At 45.0% G+C, this 19,737-nt stretch overlaps 1 protein-coding gene across 17 annotated transcripts in view; it reads right to left on the bottom strand.

Annotated features, from left to right (window-relative positions):
* AKAP13 (A-kinase anchoring protein 13) overlaps positions 1-19,737 on the bottom strand; it is a 323,215-nt gene that overhangs the window by 20,725 nt on the left and 282,753 nt on the right. For 12 of the 17 annotated variants that reach the window (XM_027570071.2, XM_027570075.2, XM_027570077.2 and 9 more), the window contains 9 exons: positions 14,611-14,678; positions 12,364-12,430; positions 8,409-8,544; positions 6,869-6,981; positions 6,094-6,246; positions 5,229-5,479; positions 2,773-2,898; positions 2,545-2,662; positions 1,449-1,697 (listed from right to left, as the gene is read on the bottom strand). In XM_027570071.2, coding sequence (XP_027425872.1) covers positions 1,449-1,697; positions 2,545-2,662; positions 2,773-2,898; positions 5,229-5,479; positions 6,094-6,246; positions 6,869-6,981; positions 8,409-8,544; positions 12,364-12,430; positions 14,611-14,678 — 1,281 coding nt within the window. The remainder of the gene's footprint in view (positions 1-1,448; positions 1,698-2,544; positions 2,663-2,772; positions 2,899-5,228; positions 5,480-6,093; positions 6,247-6,868; positions 6,982-8,408; positions 8,545-12,363; positions 12,431-14,610; positions 14,679-19,737) is intronic. The other 5 variants (XM_027570076.2, XM_035727954.1, XM_027570074.2 and 2 more) reach the window with 3 other exon arrangements.

Below are 19,737 nucleotides of genomic sequence, written 5' to 3'. Positions count from 1 at the left end.
CTGCTGGTCAAGTCAGAGCTGCTATACAGGCCTAGAGAGAACAGGTTCGATGAAAAGATTTATTTAAAAAAAAAAAAAAATCAGATGTATAGATGAATCAACAAACCTCACAGTAACTTCCTTAACTTGATGTAGCTCATCCTTTAAAAGAAAAAATTAAAACCAAATGGAAAATTAGTATCCTTTATGATCTCTTGCTTAGAGGAAGATAAAAGAGATGAATTATCATCAAGTTTTAATTATCTAGTTGGTGTGAGTTAAAAATACATTTCCTCTAAGGTCTTGGGAGCTGAGAAGTCTTCTACCATCTGTCTTCAGAACAAGTGATGTGTTTTTAATCTCACAGACTCTGAATTGCTGCCTGATGGGGCTTTCCCTCCTTGCACCTGTTCCCAGAGACGCCAACCCCAAATGTGTTGCCCGTTTCTGTAGAGGAATATGCCTTCCTTTAATAGCCCAAGTTTTTGTAGTAATCTTACACTTGGTTTTTGTTTTTTTTTGCCTTTTTAAACTGCATTATGAACTTCACAATATAAAACGAGCATCTTGCCACAAGAGACACATAACACCAGAAGGTTTATAACAATGGTACCCTGAGAACATTCAGTTCAGGAGGCATGTGTGTCTTCCTATTATGAGCTGCAGGGAAAACATCAGGATTCCAGGCCTAGGCCACACTCCTCGTGACAGCCATGGTGAGGAGGGTCAGTGCTCAGGGCCCGCAGGCGACGGCTGAACGGCTTTTCCCTCTGTTGTCTCACCTCCTCCCGAGCCTTTCCACACACGCCCCCTCACCCCGTGGCCCTCCGAGCCACTGACACGTGTCCCAGCTATACTGCAGAATGGGACCACCGACGACTGACTCGAAGCACACGACACACAGTCACTGGCTTCCAGGGCAGGGGCAGTGGCTCTCCATTATTTGCAACTTGCTCCTTTTCACCCTTCCTTTCATTTTCCTGGCTGGCACGAGATTTTTTGTTCCTCTTTGGGCGTCATGGCTCCTGGGCCTGTCCCTGTGGTCTCCCGCTCCTCCCGATTCTGGACACGAAGGCCACGCCGCAACACGCAGACCCACACACCAGCCCCCCTCTGCTGCCTCCTCTCTGGGGCCGCCCCTGGTCCGCACGCCCTCGGGGCCACCGGGAGCAGGTGCCGAGAAGGGCCACCCTGCTTTGCTTTTAAATTAGTTTTTTTTTTTTTTTCCAATTTCCCTACCTGCATCATTCCCTTGTTATCTTACTGGAGGAGTTTCTGATCTTGTAATTTATCTCAACCTCATCCTTTTTGATATAAAATTAAGAACAATTAAAGGACTGTTGCTCCTGTATGATGTGCGGGCGTGGGCTCCCTAGGAAAAACCTGGCGGCGGGTTTCTAACAAAAACATCTGAATTCTGCTTGCTCTTTCTCCGGTACATGGAGACTCAAGACAAAAACGAGTCTTACCTTTCAACCTTCCTGCTGCGTTCTTCAGAAACACAGCCCCGTCCCGCACGAGCTTCTTCCGCTTCAAATCCTCCTTGGCAAACATCTGGCCGCTCTTCATCCTCATGATCGACTTGCTGTCTGTCTTTGTATAAATCTCATTGAGACGCACTTTCTTTTCATAACTTGCCACTTTGCTGTCCACAGCTCCAATCACATCCTTCACCAGGCTCAGGGACTGAGCCAGATCTTCCTGCTCCACGTCATTGTCTTGGAAGGAAGGAATAATCCTGTTTTTAATGGATCCATTCAGACAAGGAGGGGGAAACCTACTTCCTCGCCCCACACCGTCATTTTCCGTCTGGGGACAGGCTGATAGTGTGTCTGGCAGAGTGAAGCCAACAGACCAAAGTTCACGTGCCAATCCCTGTCATAAGGTTAATTCTAAATAAAGTTAGATGTTTTCACTGGTAGACACAACACACAATTCCATACCATGTCCCGAAGTAATAAGGATCCAACAATTTTAGGGAGGGAGAGGAGCAATAATTTTTTAACTTATGTCTTTGTTTTACCTCATCTTTAATAGAACTGCCTAGGAGCAGGGTTAGCCAAGAGGGAACCTCGTAAGTCCTGGCTAAGTGAGAAAAAGCAGCAGGTCTAGCACTCATGGAAAGAAGTGGGGGGAAGCACCACCCAATATTGTGGTAAGGGAGAAGATGCTCAGGGTGCAGAATCTGGAAGGAGTCAGTAAGTGGTTCTTTCCCTTCCTGCTCTCATCCGCCCTACATCTGGTGATGCAGCATTTCAAGTTTTCACTTAAGAAAACTTTTTTTTGTTTTGTTTTTAAAAATTTTATTTATTTATTTGAGAGAGAGAGAGAGAGAGCACATGAGAGGGGGGAGGGTCAGAGGGAGAAGCAGACACCCTGCTGAGCACGTTGCTTAACCAACTGAACCACCCAGGTGCCCCAAGAAAATAGTTTTTAAGGCAAAACACAGGATCTCTTATAGACCTGTGAGAGCCTGAAGGAACTCTTCCTTGGGGCCCCTTGTGCTGCTGGACAGACGGGAAACAGTCCGCGGGCACACACGACTGGGTAAGGAGAGGGGCTCACCTTTGGTACACTGCAATATTCTTTGGAATAAAACTGGGTATTTGGTGATCCGCTGGGTCACCAGCAATATGCATTCTGGGATTCCCAGCCTCCTCACGACGGCGCTGCTCATCTTCTTCTGCAAAGGACAGAACAGATTATCAGGAGCTACTGGAGGAAGGTTCTCGTTCAACTGACAGCAACAGTGCCCTGGACAACCATGCAGATTTCCATTTTTCACACCAATACCTTCACAAAGGCCTGGAACCGCTTGTCCTTGGTATAAATGTCTTTAAAGTAGTTCACAGACTGGTTATGCTGCCCACAAAACTTGCCGTACGTCTTCTTTAGGCGTTCTGCATTCTCCCCTGAAAACTGTGGAGAAAAGCCAAGAGACATTAAGTCGGAGCTCAGGATGCTAAAATTTTCCCACCATTTTGTATACGGTTTCCAGTCTATTCGTAAAACCCAAGAGCGCTTCCCCAAGAATTCCTCCCAAAGATTCAAATGGCGCAGCAGCTCTGGAAAACAGTCTGGCAGTTCCTCGGAAAGCTACAGTTACTGTGTGACCAGCAATTCCGCTCTGAGGCATAGAACGTACTCTGCACAAAAACTTGGGATACGAAAGTTCATGGGTACCAAATTCACAAGTGCCCCCAAGTGGAAAGAAACCAAATGTCCCTTAAAGGATAAATACAATGTGGCAGATGCACAGGATGGACCACTATTCAGCCACAAAGAGGAATGGCATATGGATACATGTTACAATACTGATGAACCTTGAAAGCATTATTCTAAATGAGAAAAGCCAACTGCAAAGGTCTCCATATTGTTTTATCCCATTTACATAATAAGTCCAGAACAGACCAATCCAGAGAGACAGAGAGGAGATTAGTGGATGCCCAGGGTAGGGGCAGTCGAGGGGCAGGGTGATAAAGATGCTCTAAAATTGACTCTGATGACAGGTGCCCAACTCCGTGAATATAAACCACTGAGCTGTACATTTTCTTTTTTTTTTTTTTTTTGAGCTGTATACTTTCAATGGGTGCGTTATATGGCCTACGAATTTATTTCATTAAACATGTTATATATATTTTAAAAAAACAACCACCCAGAAATATCTATGTACTGTGCACTTAAGTAATGCAAAATGTGTTCTAATGTCCATGTGTCATAAACACGGTGGTAAAACAAGGAGGCTCACTAGAAGTTAAAAATTTCACCTTGATAAAGTTAGAAAGGTATCAGAAATAGCTATTCTTACCTAGGGATCTGCATACCTCTCCTGCCTCAGGTCAGCAGTCCTAACAGTTCTGCGTGGCCTTTCATCATTCCTAAAATGTGTGCGATCTCAATGGCTCATCGGAAGATATGTTCACTTTGGGGGAAACCAATGAGTTTCTGTATGGGGTCCATATGATGCTTGCTAAGCATCAATTTCCACTGTACTAAAAACCTCTGAAGGCAACACAAATCAATCCTTACCAGAAAAACTTGAAAAAAGGCTCAGGGTAGCTAGCTTTTCCTTTTCCCCTTTACCAAAGGGGAAGCTAAGGCAGAGAGTTTAGGTGCTCCACTCCCGTCACAAAGCAAGTGCTCTAAAAGGGTGATTCTAGAACTGGCACACAGAGCCAATAAATGGACGCCATGGGGGAGGGGCTAAGATATGAATCCTTAGGTGCATGAGTACAGTGAGCCATGGACAACACCAGTCAGGGTTAGATGAGGGACCTGTGCGGGTCTGAGGGCAGAGAGAGGGTCATGGAAAATGTTGGGAGGGGATGTTTGGGGAGGAAATGTCCTCACCTGCAGAGCTGACCGCTCCCACTTTGAGGCCCTATTTGCGGCAGACAGCTGCGTTCTGGCATGCACCGCACTGTGCGTGCATTTACCTCCTACCATGCCTATGTTCACCTGGGAGCATGGGGTCCATGAGGCACAGGTCGACGCTAGTCTGCCTTTGTGGTTTTAGCTGGGATTTATGCCCAGTAAACAGGTGAGAGAGGAATGAATGAATGAGGCGAGGGGTATGGACTGAAGAATATAAGGGAAGGACAACACTTCCAGCTCTTGGGCAAGTGTTCCAGCCACGAAGCCTCTGCTTCCACCCCGAGGCAGAGACCTGCTGGGGAAGAAGAGCTAGTCGGCTTCGCGGTGCCCATCTGTCTGTTAGGGTTAAACTAGCAACACTTTTTTCAAAATAACTTCTGGTCCAACTGTTTTTGGAGCAGGGTTGAAACCATACCACACCTTGATGAAAATATCAGCAAGATCTATTTTATGAATTATTTTAGATAGTTTCTTATTCAATTTTCTATGCTCAGTTGGTTTTCAGATAAATGAGCTCCTTTTTGATTTGAGGCACGGGGGACGTTGAGATTCCAACAGATAGCTTTTGATTTCTTAAACTACCCTGTTTCTGATGACAGTCTGGATGCTGAGAAAGGAAAATGGACTTTTACTGAGTATCTACCATACATGCTAGGTATTTGATGTATACATTCCTTTTAATTTTACAAAACGGTGTTAGAGAAAATCTGTCCTCATTTACAGAAAAGGAAACTGGATGCTCAGAGAGATTCAATAACTTGCCTAAGCTTATAAAGATAACGAACAGTACAGCCAGGATGTGAGTGAGTGGCTGCTGAACCCTAAAGCTTCACTTTTTACCCCATTTTTTGGGAAAGATCCTTCTCATTGCTCACCTGATTTACAAGCACATCTCCCATCCTCTTGATGAGAAAGTTCTTTTCACTTTTATCCACCAGAGATTCCTTCTTCCGCTCCAGGATCCTCTGAAAGAACTGGCTATGGATACTGATCAGCTCATCCAAACAGGGGAAGAGCTTCTCCACCGTCTGCTGCTCAAAGAGCAGCTCCGTCATCATCCCCCGGCTGTACACGTCGCTCATGATCTTCAGCGTCCGGATGTGGTGCAACTCTGTCTGCATCAACTCTGAAGGAGGACAAAGCTTAACGGTCAGGAATGTTTCCTTTAAAGCGTTCTCCTTCAGAGGTCATCTGTGGCCATTTAGAGCCCACTTTAGTCTTAAAGCTGTTTACAGCACAATTTAAACTTAAAAACTGGGTCAACAGCTGTCTTTCCCCTAAAGTGTTCTCATCTGATTCCTCTATTTCACGTGACCTAACAGTGTTTTCTGACAGCATACTGGATTCCATCACTCTTAAATGGTGGTTTCCCAAGTGGTCTTCATTGGATTCAGAGCCTTTCATAATTTACTGTGTCCCATTTCATAGAAATGACTCGTGCTTGGTTTCCAGTGTAGCTGAGGAATCAAACTGTACCATCACACAAGAGATTTCTAGGGCGGCTGCGTAAATAAGCACTCACAGTCAATAAGACATTCAATAAAATTAAAGGAAACAATTTTAAAGGGAAAAGGAGAGATATAAGATCCTGTCTCTAGACCTCAAAGTTTTTGAAGAAAATCTCTGACATGCTACATACTTGAAAATTGGCTTTCCATGGTCTAGCGATTCCCCTGATAAAAAATGCTGCACAATGCAAACCAAGTACCAAGTATTAGCGGAGGAAACGGAGAGTCTCACCATAAATCACTTCTTGCCGTTTGACCACATCTTTCTTTTGCTGTTTCAGAAACTTGCTGTCCACTATGCGACTCCAGGACTCGGCTTCTAGTTGTTTGGATTCCATCTCGAAGTCCCCCATTAGCTGTCCTTCATTCATGTCTGTACCTACTCCTCAAAATATCAAAAGATCAGGATCAGAATCTGGGTTCTGTGAGCTCTAGAAAGCCTACGCTGGACTCAGTTCCACCTTCCTCGGGTGGTGACTTCATAAGACACAAACATGGCATTGACACAGGGAATATTCCCAGAACGCATAGTCTAGTACCAGAGAAGAATCATTTCCAAATGTTTGGGAGTGACACATTCCACATTCATGACTCTGGATAAGAGTGATAAATATCACATAAATCAAATGTGACTGAAATTCAGGATTCCTATGTGAATAAGGAATTGAGAAGGACCTGGTAACTTTACTTGTTGAAGACCGCAGGCTCACAACCTGCCGAGAGAGCTACAACTGACCGCGTACCAAAAGTCCAGGTGAAGGACAAGTGTTTGTACTAGAGAATGACCACATGAAAGTCAACGACATCCCTCAATGGACAACTACCTAACAACTGGGTAAGTCTGATTACCAATTCATTATAAAGAGTTTGCTGTTTTAGAGGCAGGTTAGAGAACCTTCACAGGAGTAAGGAAGAGGCAGGTACTATTATTCCATTAACAATTATATTCAGGGAACGGCACCCAGTCTCCACAGATGTGTAAGACACAGGCCATCATTTCCTCTTACCCTCATCAGTTAGTGACTCTGTTGACTCATTGACCTTGCTGATTTTATTTAGTGAGTCTGTTGAATGAGACAGGAATTTCCAGGTGTTTGATATGTTCTCGTCATTGCCAACTCTGGGGACAAAAAGAAGCAACCTACTGTCAAACACATTTTGATAAACCATGGTCTGCATTCTCAACCTGAAAAACTCTAAAAATGACAGCTGGCTCTGAGTACCAAATGATGGAAGACAAATTACTTAATGTCAGGTACCCGGCAACATGCAACACAAACTATTAATGAAGGTCAGAAGCATCTAACATCATTACAAACTTGAACTTCTTGAGCCTTCAAATTTTTTTTTTTTTTTTAAAGCATAGGCAGCAAGGAGAATGCTCTTCCCTTAAACTCTCTACACATCACATAAGAAATTTCTCCATTTGCAACTCACTGTGTAACCACTAACTTTATCTCCTTGTTCTCTAAATAACCTGTAGACCAAGCACTTCTAATAAACTGTATTCCCTGGACTTTCTCAAACCCAACCCACCAGCCAGCACAGTAGGCCCCCAGTAATGTTTCTGGTAGGATCCAAAAGCAAGCCAGAGTCATTTAAAGCTTTACATTTTATTTAAAGACTAGCTTTTTAAAGTCACATTGCAAACAAATTTTGAAACCGTAACAACTCTGAAAGGCCTCTGAATAATGACAATACAAAGACAAAACAAAATAAAAATACCTGAAACTTTTTTTTAACAAGAAAACACTAGCCAGCACAGAGGGTAGGATGTACAGACCAAGGAAGATTTGCATCTTTAGTTAAGAACCTTGTTCCGGCCCAGGTTAAGAGAGGTGGAAGAGATGCTTTCAGTCCTACATTTGAGATGACTTCTTTACTTGATGGGAAAGCAGGAGTCTTATTACCCAAAACAGCCAGCAACATCATAATCAGCCCTGTGCCAGCCATGTGACAGCTTCGGCCTGAATAGTCAGGGGCCGTGGAAACTTTTGCAGGGACCACAAAAGGAACTTCATGCAAATGAGTGAGTGGGGACCCAATAGTCGTAACTGGCCCATTATTCACTCCCATGAAACTGACTCAGGAGTCAATATGCAAGCACAGGAAAGAGATTTATAAAAAGCAGAAACACTAGGTTCATCTGACCAACAGAAAAGTGTAATATCTGAAAATACAAGTGGTTACAAACAAAAATCAGAAATAAGTCATCCCCCCCGGCCCCTCCATTTTCACTTCTTATTTTCATCTAAAAACCATCTTTTTTTAACTCAGGTTCCTTAAAAGCGAGGTTGACCATGCATGAAGCATAGGACAACGTGGCTGATGATGGTGTTTAAAGGGGATCCTTGCTACAAAATGGCAGGCACGACAGTGCATCAAAATGCAATCCCCATTCTCCATGTCTGTAACACTTGGTTGTGCACCAAGTCATTATTTTATACACTTTTTTTCCCAATGAGAAGAATCTCTTTGTCAAATGATAGGGTTATTAAGCTCTTGTCACCTAGCTGTCAACTGTGCAATCTTTAAATCCCCACTTACCCAGCAATGTTCTGTATGGAGACGCTTTTGGAGAGTGAGACACTCTGCTGGGACCGTCTGTTGGCAAACATGGGAATGGCAGTAGCTTCATCCGCCAGGAGGACTGCAGATCGAGGACGCTCCTTGGGCTGTGAGGCTGTAAAGGAAGAGAGGACACCGGCTGAACCACGTATCCAAGCTCACAAGTAGTGACTCATCTGACAAATGCCAAATAGAAGCAAATTTCTTTAAAACAGATTTGCCCTGGGAGTGTAAGTGGGTACAAAAACTCTACAAAGGACAATCTAGCAGTATCTATTGAAACTGCAAATGCCTATACTCTTTGATCCGGATTTCCATTTTAGGATAGATTTATTCTTTTTTTTTTTTTTTTTTTAAATGTAATCTCTACTCCCAAGATGGGGTTTGAACTCACAACCCCAAGATCAAGAGTCTCAGGCTCTACCGATTGAGCCAGTCAGGCACCCTGGATATGTTTATTCTATAAGATACACTTGTGATGCTTGAAAGGACATTATGTCCAAAGTCATTCAATGCAACGTTGTTGGTTAAAGCAAAATACAGGCAATGACACAAATGAGTATCAAAAGAAGATCTATTAACAAATTATGGTACATCACACAGTGAAATACTGTGTAGCTTTAAAAAAAAAAATGAGTACACTCTCCATGAATTGATGCAGATCTCCAAGATAATATCGTTAACGAGGGGAAAAAAATCAAGGCCCAGAACAAAGCTGCACAACAGACTTCCACGTTTAAAAAAAAAAAAAGAAAAAGAAGCCAAATTGGTATTTGCTTTACTTCAATAAAGAAACTTGAAGATAAATATAAAATTAAGAAGAGTGGTTAGCTGTGGGGTGGCATGGAGATTAGGCAATGGGGATGAAGAATCATGGGATGACAGTATATTTAAACACAGAAGATAAAGTAAAATAAAATAAAATTGGAAGAATTTTAAGCATAAAAGGAACCAGAGATAACAGAGGCCAGTGTTCTTTGCGAGTGCCTATCCAGCCACATCTGAGGTGCTTGGGAGATATGCAAACTCCCAGCCCTTCTCGTCCCTTGGGGGTGGGACCTGGGAGTCCACACATTTTACGATCACCAAGTGATTCTTATGCACGTTGTTGGAGAATGCAGATTTTGACCAATTCCTTTAATTTACAGCTGAGAAAAATGCAACACTTTACTGTCACATAGCTAAGCTGTTCTCATACTGTGCAGGTCTCCTGAACATGACCAGAGAGGACACTGAAGCTCTAATTTTACGCTCAAGTGTCGCACTGGCATTTGGCTACCAAATTATTTTTCCTTGGTAACTGAGCTCGTGCTCCAGACACGAGCTGCATGATCTCTCTATCCCCAGGAGTGTCAAGAGACGGAGGAAATAAGACTGGGGCAGCTGTTATGACATTCACGGCATTGCAGGATGTTTCTGACTTAATAAAAATTAATAAAACCATTAATTTCCAATCCAAATTCTATTTAGAGGAAGGTGATACAATAAAACACCAGAAACACACTACCTACCATATGACCAGAGCCTTCCTGCAGGAAGCACATGAGAAGCAGGAGATGTGGGCCCTGCCCCAACAGGGAATAAGAACGACGACAGAAAAGGGAATGTGCTGGAGTGTCTGAGAGCCTGGGGCCTATCCTCGGTGTTTTAGGAGGGAGGTCAGTGAGCGGATAAAATCCGACAGAGGAAGAGACGCTGGTCCTTGAAGAAGGGCAAGGATGTGGGTAGTCAGAGGGAAAGGAGGACACTGTGATGAGAACTGTATGAACGAAGGCAGAAATAATCACGGAGTAAAACACAAGGAGAAGAGAACAAAGAAGGAAAGAGGAGGTATATGAAGAATCAGTAGAAAAGGCTGGAGAAGCAGAAGGAAGTCATGCTACGCAGAACCCTAAAAGTGATAAAGGACAAGTCTGGGGGTTTTTTTTTGAATTTTTTAATTTTTTAAGTAACCTCCACACCCAACGTGGGGCTCGGACTCACAACCCCGAGATCAAGAGTCACACTGACTGAGCCAGCCAGGTGTCCCAAGAACAACTTTGTTTTTAAAGGACAGAATAGGGGGGTGAAAATAACAGCTTTCCCTTGTTTGAAACCAATCCCTACCCCACTCAGGAAAGTGATGTAATATCTGAGCCTCAGTTTCCCTATTTCTGGGGACGATGAAAGTAGCCGAAGCTAACACTTAAGGAGGCCTACTATCAGGTTCTTTATGGGTGTGATCTCATTTAAACCTGAGAACCACCCGTTGAAACTGTTACCATCCGTTCACAGAGGAGGAAAATGAAGTACAGGGTGGGGATGTAGTAAGTGCCCAAGGTCACAGGGCTACTGAGTGGTAGGGCTGGACCCAAACCCATACAACTTGAATCCACAATCTGTACTCTTCACCACCACACTGTGTCGGAAGGTGTAAAACAGGAGTGAGATTACTTGTGTCAGAGGTAACACACATAACCTGACATATAACAGGTATTAAAAAAAAAAAGCTTATTTTCTCTGATGTGGGGAAAAAAACAGATTTCTGAAGCAAGGGATAATGTCTCAGAAAAAAAGTTTAAGGAAGATCAGACTGGTAAAAGATGTTGGAAATGGACTGGATCACTGATTAAAGTGGGTGTCGGTCTGGCGAAACCTTTCTTATAGTAATCTACATGCAAAGATTGATAATAAGCAGACTTAATCCACCTAGAGGGAATCTGCACGCTTCTGGAAGAACTCAGAGCAACTCGGTGTGGAGCAGCGGTTCTCAAGCTTGAGTGTGATTCAGACTCACCTGGAGGATCTATTCAAGCACAGATCATAGGGCTCCACCTCTGGGATTTCTGATTTAGCAGGTCTCAGTAGGGCCCAAGAATGCACACTTCTTATCGATCCAGGAACTACACTTTGAAAAACACTGCCTTAGGGTAAGTCCCACACAGGTGCCCGTAGAGCCAATTAAGATGATATTCAGTACTGCATTATTTACAGTGGCAGTTGGAAATGACTTAGATATCCATCTTTGGGGGAACCGATAATTAAATTATGGAACAACAGCTTATACATACAAACATGAGTAGATTTTAAAATGGCAGACTGAGAAAAAAGAATGAAGAAGTGTAAGTCATATCTAATACAAATGCAACACACAGTTATTTTCAGATATAAACATCTGTGTAAAGACAGAGCATATCAGAAAGATACATGTTAAATAACTATAGTGGGCGCTACGGAGGGGAAGGAAGGAGGAAGGGAATGGGGAATGAAAAAGGGAGAACATTAAGTAAAACCACAGTGGAGCCTTGCACACACTGGTGAATGGGACGCTGTGATTTACTGAATTTTGTGTACCACTTGAAGCCCTTGGGGAAAAAAGAGAATTATTTACTTAACTTCACAGTTTATAAACTAAGAAGTTTTTTTTTTAAAAGATTTTATTTATTCATTTGAGAGAGAGAGCGCACACGCACGCAGGGGCGAGGAGCAGAGGGAGAAGCAGACTCCCTGATTGAGCAGAGAACCTGATACGGGGCTCGATCCCGGGACCCTGAGATCATGACCTGAGCCAAAGGCAAACTGAGCCACCGAGGCACCCCTAAACTAAGAAGTTTAATCAGAAAGATCTCATTTTCTTTGTGCAACCGTGAGGTGCTAAAAACAAGCATAACTGTCAACCCATGGAAGAGGAATTTTGAGATGCATCGGATCACCTGCTTAGACAGACAACAGGGGTGCCTTTCAAGCCAGTACACACACTATTCTAGAAGCCTTCCAAGGGAGTTTGATGGTAGAACGTTAGGCTTTTGGTCAATCACCTGCAGCCTCCTCTAACTTACCACAAAATAAACACTCAAATCTTGATTAAGAATAACAGATGAATATTAGAGAAGTGTGTTTAAGTCCTGAGCCAGAGTCAAAAAGGGCTGGAAGAGAGCAGGGCTGAGTGACTTACGCTTGCTCCTCAAGATGACTGTGGGCAGCGAAGATGTGTCCTGTGCCTGAAGGCTCCCTCTGGGCTGCTGAAGGAAAAAGGGAATAAATAAATACACGCAGACCGCATCCACAATTTCTCCTCTGTACGGTCTCAAGAAGCCCAGAGCAGGGAGAGAGCTCCAGCCCGGCTCCTGGCCAGGTTGCTCAGCATCCCGCCAGCCACCCCGGCGGGCTGAACCCACCGAGCGCCAGGACCCCGCAGAGGCTGCTTCTCCTGCCTGGAATGCCCTTCGCCCCAGGGTATCCCTCCATTTCAAGACCACGTGAGAGCTACCTCCCGGGGAAGGCCACCCATCACCTTCTTCCTCCTCCCCCAAGGCAGTGCCTGGCCGCCCCTGAGAATCCTGCACAGACCTCCACATAGTTTCCCCCTCATGTACGGTCCCCGTCTGCCTGACATCTTCCCCAGCAGAATGCCAGGTCCTGAAGAGCGGCATCTGTGCCTTTCTTCATTCCTGTTTGTCCAGTGACTGGCGTTAATAAGGGACTAAAGAGTCCTTAAGTCAAGTACAAATTCCAGTTAAGATTTTTGTTGTAGCATGTGAAATACTGTGTGTGAGAAGTTAGAGTGAACCAATTACTCGGAGATAAATCATTAGTGGACACAATTTTAAAATGGAACTCCCCCTTTCGGGCTGTGTTCTCCTATAAGGGGAGATGCTACAGCTCTATCATCAGCCTTCTACAGAACCTAGTACATTCCCAATAGCGCTAAGTGCTGTCAGATCACAAACCCAGTGCCCGTGGGGTCAGGCAGGCAACAAGCGAAGGAGGCAAGGTGCGGGGGGGTGGGGGGGGGTGGGGGGGGGTGGGGGTGGGGAGGGAACCCGCACATCCTGTGGAGGAGGCGGCAGCCACTCAGACCCCGTGGATTACCACTTCCCATCCATCTCCCCAACATTCAGGGACCTAGACCTCCAGAGTCCATGCTGGATGCTTAGGATCTATCAATGGATCAAACATTCCTGACTTCAGACTGCTTGGCAGGTTTGGTGCTTACGTGCTAGTGGGGGGAAGGTGCAAGACCACACAAAATAAATGTAGTAAGTAAATACAGGCTGTTAAAGAGAAACTCTGAGAAGCTGAGAAGTACTATGGAGAAGAGGAAAAAGAGCAAGGTGAAAACTGGGAATGCTGGGTAAGAGGAAATAACCAGGGTTGTGAGATCTTCCAATTTTCTTTTTTTTTTTTTTTTTTGAGATCTTCCAATTTTTTAGGAGAAATTAGAAATCCCAATTGATATGAAATGTGATTTTTAAAAATAACTGCATCATCAACAACAAAAAATACTTCAAGAGCCAAACAAAATTTATGCCCATGGGCTGATAAGATCTGGGGTACAGAAGTGTATCATTTTTACACTAGTTCAGACTCGCAGCATCTGCGTTATCTGGGAACTTACTAGAAATGCAAATCCCTGGGCCCCACCCCAGAGTGTGCAACTCGGGGAGAGGTGTGCAGTAAATGGTCTTTTAGACTTTAGAGTCCCCGAGGTGACTCTAATGCACACTCGTTCAAGTGTGAGGCCACTGTAACAGACAAATGTTTGCTCACTGATTCAGCACACGGCACACTGAGCATCGTGTCGATGCTGCTGGAGAGTGCTCTTCCGACAAGGACAAAAGGACATTTATTTATGGGTGACTAGAACACTGAAAACCACGGAGGCTACCCCGAGGGTGGGCCCCCAAACCCACTCTCTTTAAGGGCCACCTGATAAGCGGTGCCCATTACTGCACAGCGCGCATGCCCAGAGCAGGTCCCTCCACACGCCCGGCACGTGTCCTAGTCTTACGTCACGTGACCTGAGCCAACTGCTTCGTGCCCCGTGGACACAAGCGCCACCGGGCAGCCACGTCAAACCCTCAGCCCTCCCCAGCTCCCCAGCAGCTCAAAGTCCCTGAATGACACCTGCTGCCCTCAGGGTGGCCGGCAGAGCAGGCCTGCAGATGTGGCTCAGCACAAAACCACCTGAATAACAACACCGAGATGCTAGAAACGCAGAGAAATGTGTATTTAACACAGAGTTCTGAAAGCATTTTGTTTTCCAAAAGCCACAGATGCCCAAGTGTGTTAATCAAGAAGAGACTCGGTCGTTTTAGAGAAGAATTACTGTTTGGTTGTTTTGGTCTCAGTGTTGGTACCATGTGATTACCATAAACAAAAACCCCAACCAGGACTCTCCCCACCCTGAGAAATGTCTTACCTTCATTTTGACCTTTGCACAGGAGGCCAGACTTTCTCTACAGCCTTTGTGGACAAAAGCACTGCAACCTGAAAAGCAAGCAAAGCCCAAGGTGACTTCAACCCAGCTAAGAGATCTTGGACTCGGACTTCCTGCAGCCACAGCAGCCTGCGGATTCCCGAGTGAAATCACTCGCATGTCAGAATGTGGCTCTAACTGGGATTACGGACTGCAGTCCCCTTCCAGAAAGCAGGCGTGTGATGTCATGGGGAGGAGGAGAAATGAGAGCAGATGTGATTTCTGATTAACGGAAACGAGAAGTCTGGAGCTTCTCAGGCAGGAAGCTGAGAGGCTACCAAGCAAAACGAAAAGTAAAAGTGTCTGCCGTCAACATGTGAAGTCAAAGTCACAAACAAATCCACCAATAGAACCCCTTACCAGGACTTGGGAAATCTGTATGGCTGTGTCAAAAGACACCTGTTTATGTCCTTCTGCTCGGGATCTTAACCACCCTGAGCTTTCTGCCACCCAGCCGGAGTCAGGAGACGCAAAAGAAAGGTCATCAGAACCACCCCAGGCACATCTGGGAATCCTGACTCAGGATAAAGTGGGAGACTTCCTGAAAGACGGAGGGGAGACCACATCTGCCAACCAAACCTCAACCCCGATTCCTTACTGCCTTGGCTCCAAAGCCACTGATGTAAAAACCCAGCCCTCTGGGCCTCAGAAGGGTTGTTGTCAGCTCTTACTGCTGCTATGAAGTCATAAAACAGAACTGCGTCAGGAGGCCAGAGGGGAAGCAGAAGCAAATAAAAGATCTGTCCGTGGGGACACCCAGTGATGAGAGCCTCTCCAGGGGAAGGCTCCCTGAGAAAATCAACCAGACACCATTCAATAGTCAGCGCCACAGGTCCTGCCCGCGTCAACTCACTCACTGTGGGCCGAGACACTCTCCTGGCGCATACGTGTGGATGTGGGGAGAGGAGAGCGACGATGGCGAGGACAGGGCACTAGAATGGAGACTGCCAGAACCCCAGGTCCCAGAGGCGTCTTCCCACAGGCCCTTCCTCAACAGTTGCTCCCGCAACGCCTACTTGGTTCATGGATCTCTAGCACCACCCGTCACGCAGTACTGTGATAGTCTTATGGTTTTCTCCGCCAGAATGCTTCATCTATTGCTGAGTCTTTACATCTCTCTAGCACAGTGCCTGGCTTGTGGCTCCTATTCAAATGTCTAGTTTACACCCTAAATAGGTCTCTTTTTTATCAAAGGCCAAGTGCTCTGATACAACACTGATTATAAAATGTGAGACGCCAACTTATTAACACTAGCAGGAGCACAGGAAGAGCTGCTATGCAATCACATCTGATTTCGGTCCTGGCTCCGCTAGTTAGGGTGACCCATGCAAGTCTTTCCTTAGGGCCTCGGTTTCTCCATCTAGTAAACGAAAGGTGGGTCCACACTCCCCGCCACCACGTTCTGTGATTCCGTAAGACTCTTCACACCCCTTAAGAAACGGATAATTTTTCAAAGTAAATCCTACTGGACCATCCCACCAGGTTCACGCAGCGGAAGGTTTCAACTTCTGCGTCATCTGAATTATCACTAGGGCAGCTTCAGCCACTCCATAGGTTACGATCAGGGAAGGGCCTAAACTGGAGAAGTCTTGACAGAGGCCACCAGCACCCAGGAGGCTATGAGGAGCACGTCTGCTTTTGTCAACAGGATGGCCCACCGTCGGAACTAGTCTGCAGTCCTGGGGGTGGGATGAGGCTTGGTTTGGGGCCTTTCACTCCTAGGCCTGGTTCTAACCCCTGTGACATTCACTGTCTGGTCACCTTTCTGTTAACAAACCGGAAGAGACATCTAAGTTCCTTTACCAATGGCAGGATGAGGTGAGGCTCTGCTGGGACAGGCTCACATCGGCATCCAGAGGAAAAACCTGGAAGGTTTTAATTCTGTCAAAACTCTGTTCCTGCCCTGCCCCTGCATTCTTCTCCAAGAGCAGATGGCAAGGGAGTGACTTGGAGGCCATGCTCCTTGTCATTTCTACCGCCTGTGGTCAGCTCCATGTAAGTCGTGAGGTCCTCTAGAAGTCGGCAGTGAGAGAGAGGTTATGTACCACTGAACAGGAATGCTGGGGTTTCTCAGCAATGTCCCTTTCTGAGCATAAGGAGGCCTTTGCAGAAAGAGACCCCTGGGGAGTGACTCATTCTAATCAGTAAACATTTTGAGGATGCTTCTCTAAAGAACCGGAAACCACTGGCTCTCATTAATTTGTCCAGTTCTCTGTGACTTGAAAATAAGGATCAACTTTGATAAAGAAGTCACTGTTTTGCTACTGAGAGAAAATGTAGAACCACAAATAGAAATCAGCGTAACTCCTGAGAGGTCAATGTGGCTAGGCCTTCTCTGTGTCATGCAACGTAATGCCTATTCCAGGACGCAGACCCCAGCGAAGCCTCTCTAGCCAACAGTCTTCTAGGAAGGGCCAAAGAACCAATAGGTAGGCTGGACCATATGTCTACATTGGTTTGTATTTAACATTTTTTTGCCTCTCACCTCCCAGAAACTCTTCAATGGCTCCCCACCATCTTTAGGATAAAGCTCAAATTTCTTACTTGGCTTCCAGCACCTCACCATGCTTGGTCATCATGCCTGTGAGCCCTGAGCAAACCGTCTTTTGTGCTTGTATCCCTTCCCCTGGCTGGGTCGGTAGGACTCACCTCGAGGAAGTCCTGGCTCACCTAGGGAAAAAAAGATTCCCCACCTCGGCACGTCTGGAATTCCACGCCTGCTTCCGTCACGGTACTGGACTGGCCACTCTGCTCCCCTGGACTCCCTGAGGGAGTCTCACTTTGTCTTGCACACTCTTATATCCCTACCCCCAGTTCCTGGCCCACAGTAAGCACTAGATGTCTGAAGAGGGGGCGTGGTGGGCGGGTGAGCTCCAAGCTGGTGGACCCACAGCAAGAAACACCACCCCGTAGTCGAGACAAATTCCTACAGTCACTTTCTAGTAAGACAGATGCATTCCCCCATCTGCACACTATCTTTACTCGGGGTGGCTGCCATGCAGATGCCTGGGAGCACGGAGCCCCTCTGTTCCAAGGACCTAGGTGACCCATCCTCTCTTTCAGGCTCCAGAGCTCCCCTGGCCACCTTTCCTCTGTCTTTCACAAGTCCCCGCTCAGCTAAAGTGTTTCAAGTATCTCTTGTTTAACCCCCTTCCTCCTTCTCCCCTCTCAGAGCCTTGCTTACGAGAACCTCTCATTGGCTCCCTTCTACTTAATAAAATACACTTTAAAAGGTAGAAGGATAATGGCATATGAGGAAAGCTCACGAATCCATATCACGGACACATTTTGAAATGAAATTAAACATACTGCTACACACAATTGCAGAGGCTTGAAAGTGTTTAAGACTCACTGTAAAACAATAAGAAAAAGACAATGCAACAGAAAAGTTGCACAGACCACGAACAGGTCATTCACAACACAAAACGGTGCCTGATCTCTCTAGAAATCAGAGAAATGCAAACTAAAACAACAGAGAAATACCATTTTGTGTCCAACCAGGCTGGATACAATAAAAGTATCCAGTACAATAAATCTAGTACAATAAAATACAATAAAAGTTTGCCAATTCTAGGTACTGGTGAAGAAACGGAGATGCGGGAACTCTCAGCATCTGCTGAAGCTGGTACCTTCATGTTGGACAGTAATTTGGCAACATATAGTTAAGCTGACAAGGTGCCCGCTTTATGACTTAAGCAATTCCCTTGGTGTACGGGGATGTTCCCTGCAGCTCTGCTTATAACAGAGAGAAACTGGAAGTGGCCCAAATGACTTAGTAGTGGGACAGATTTGATATATTCATAAAATGGAATACCATTTAAGAGTTAGAAGTCAGTGGTCTAGGACTGATCATTTCCAATACTCTGGATCCCCCAGATTTAATGTTGAGGAGAATAAAGAAAATTACAGAATGAGATAAGGTACCATTTATGTAAACTCAAAACAAAAAAATTAAACATTTACGTGGGAGATAAAATTACAAAATACAGACTACATACACAGAGGGGCTCCGTGCTCCCAGGCATCTGCATGGCAGGCACCCCGAGTAAATGACAGTGCTTGTCCTTGGGGAGGGACGAAGAGAATAAGGCAGGGAAAGGTGGGGATTCAACTGTAATGTTTATTTCTTCAAAATTGAAAAATAATCTGAAGCCATATAACAAATTTTACTACTTTTTCATGTTGAGTGGTGAGTACATAGGTGTTGTTACATTATCCATGTACTACTTCCCACTAGTATTTAAAAACCCAAACCCCAGTGTATCATATCCTAATATCCTCCAAAGTTCCTTGGATTTCCTTATAAACATTCCCTTATCCTTTAAAAAAGTCAATCAGAGTTGTGATAAATTAAAAACAATTTTTCAATCAGCCTCTCTTGTCTTCTATTCCAGTTACAAAAGTGCATTTTCTTCTCTGCTTTCATGAAAATCAATAATGTTTTTGGCATCTATGGGCAACAGAGGAGGTGGGATTTGCCTGAGAACCTGCCACTAATTTTGATCTAGAAGAGACCAGTCAGTATATTGGGACAGGCATGTCCTGTCTCCGAAGGACATTCTGCCTGTGCCTTTCTCCCCAATCAGTTCTAACACCACAGAATTAAGCAAAGGTGATTTTTGAGGAGGTGGTGCCATCACTTTGAAACAGACTTCAGCAATATGCAAGTTCTCAGGCCAGTATTTGAGACTTAAAAGACATCTCCAACTGATGAATCAACCCACGCAGATATAATGATAAAATGTACTTTTAAAAAACAACTTTTCATACAAATTCACTTTCTTAATTAGCTGAGACAGGTCCCCAAACCTCTAACCCAGCTGAAATTTTAATATGCTCTGTAACAGGGTCACAAGTCTCAGTGATAAGTAATTCGTGTGGATGTCTGCCTAACATACTCAAGTACCTACTTGAAAAACACTCAGCCTGTTACCAAGTTGTCCCAGACTGTTTGCAGCCACAGTTTTAGTGGTGTGTGGGAGTGGCTTAGAAACTCCGGCCCCACTGACATCAGCCAGAGTCACGAGGTTAAAATCTTATTCTCGGTTCTGGAACACACACAATTACCAA

The sequence above is a fragment of the Zalophus californianus genome, chromosome 6 (assembly GCF_009762305.2).
Source record: "Zalophus californianus isolate mZalCal1 chromosome 6, mZalCal1.pri.v2, whole genome shotgun sequence".
NCBI lineage: Eukaryota > Metazoa > Chordata > Mammalia > Carnivora > Otariidae > Zalophus > Zalophus californianus.
Note: the sequence above shows the minus strand (reverse complement) of the source record. Positions and strands in the feature narration are given on the sequence as shown.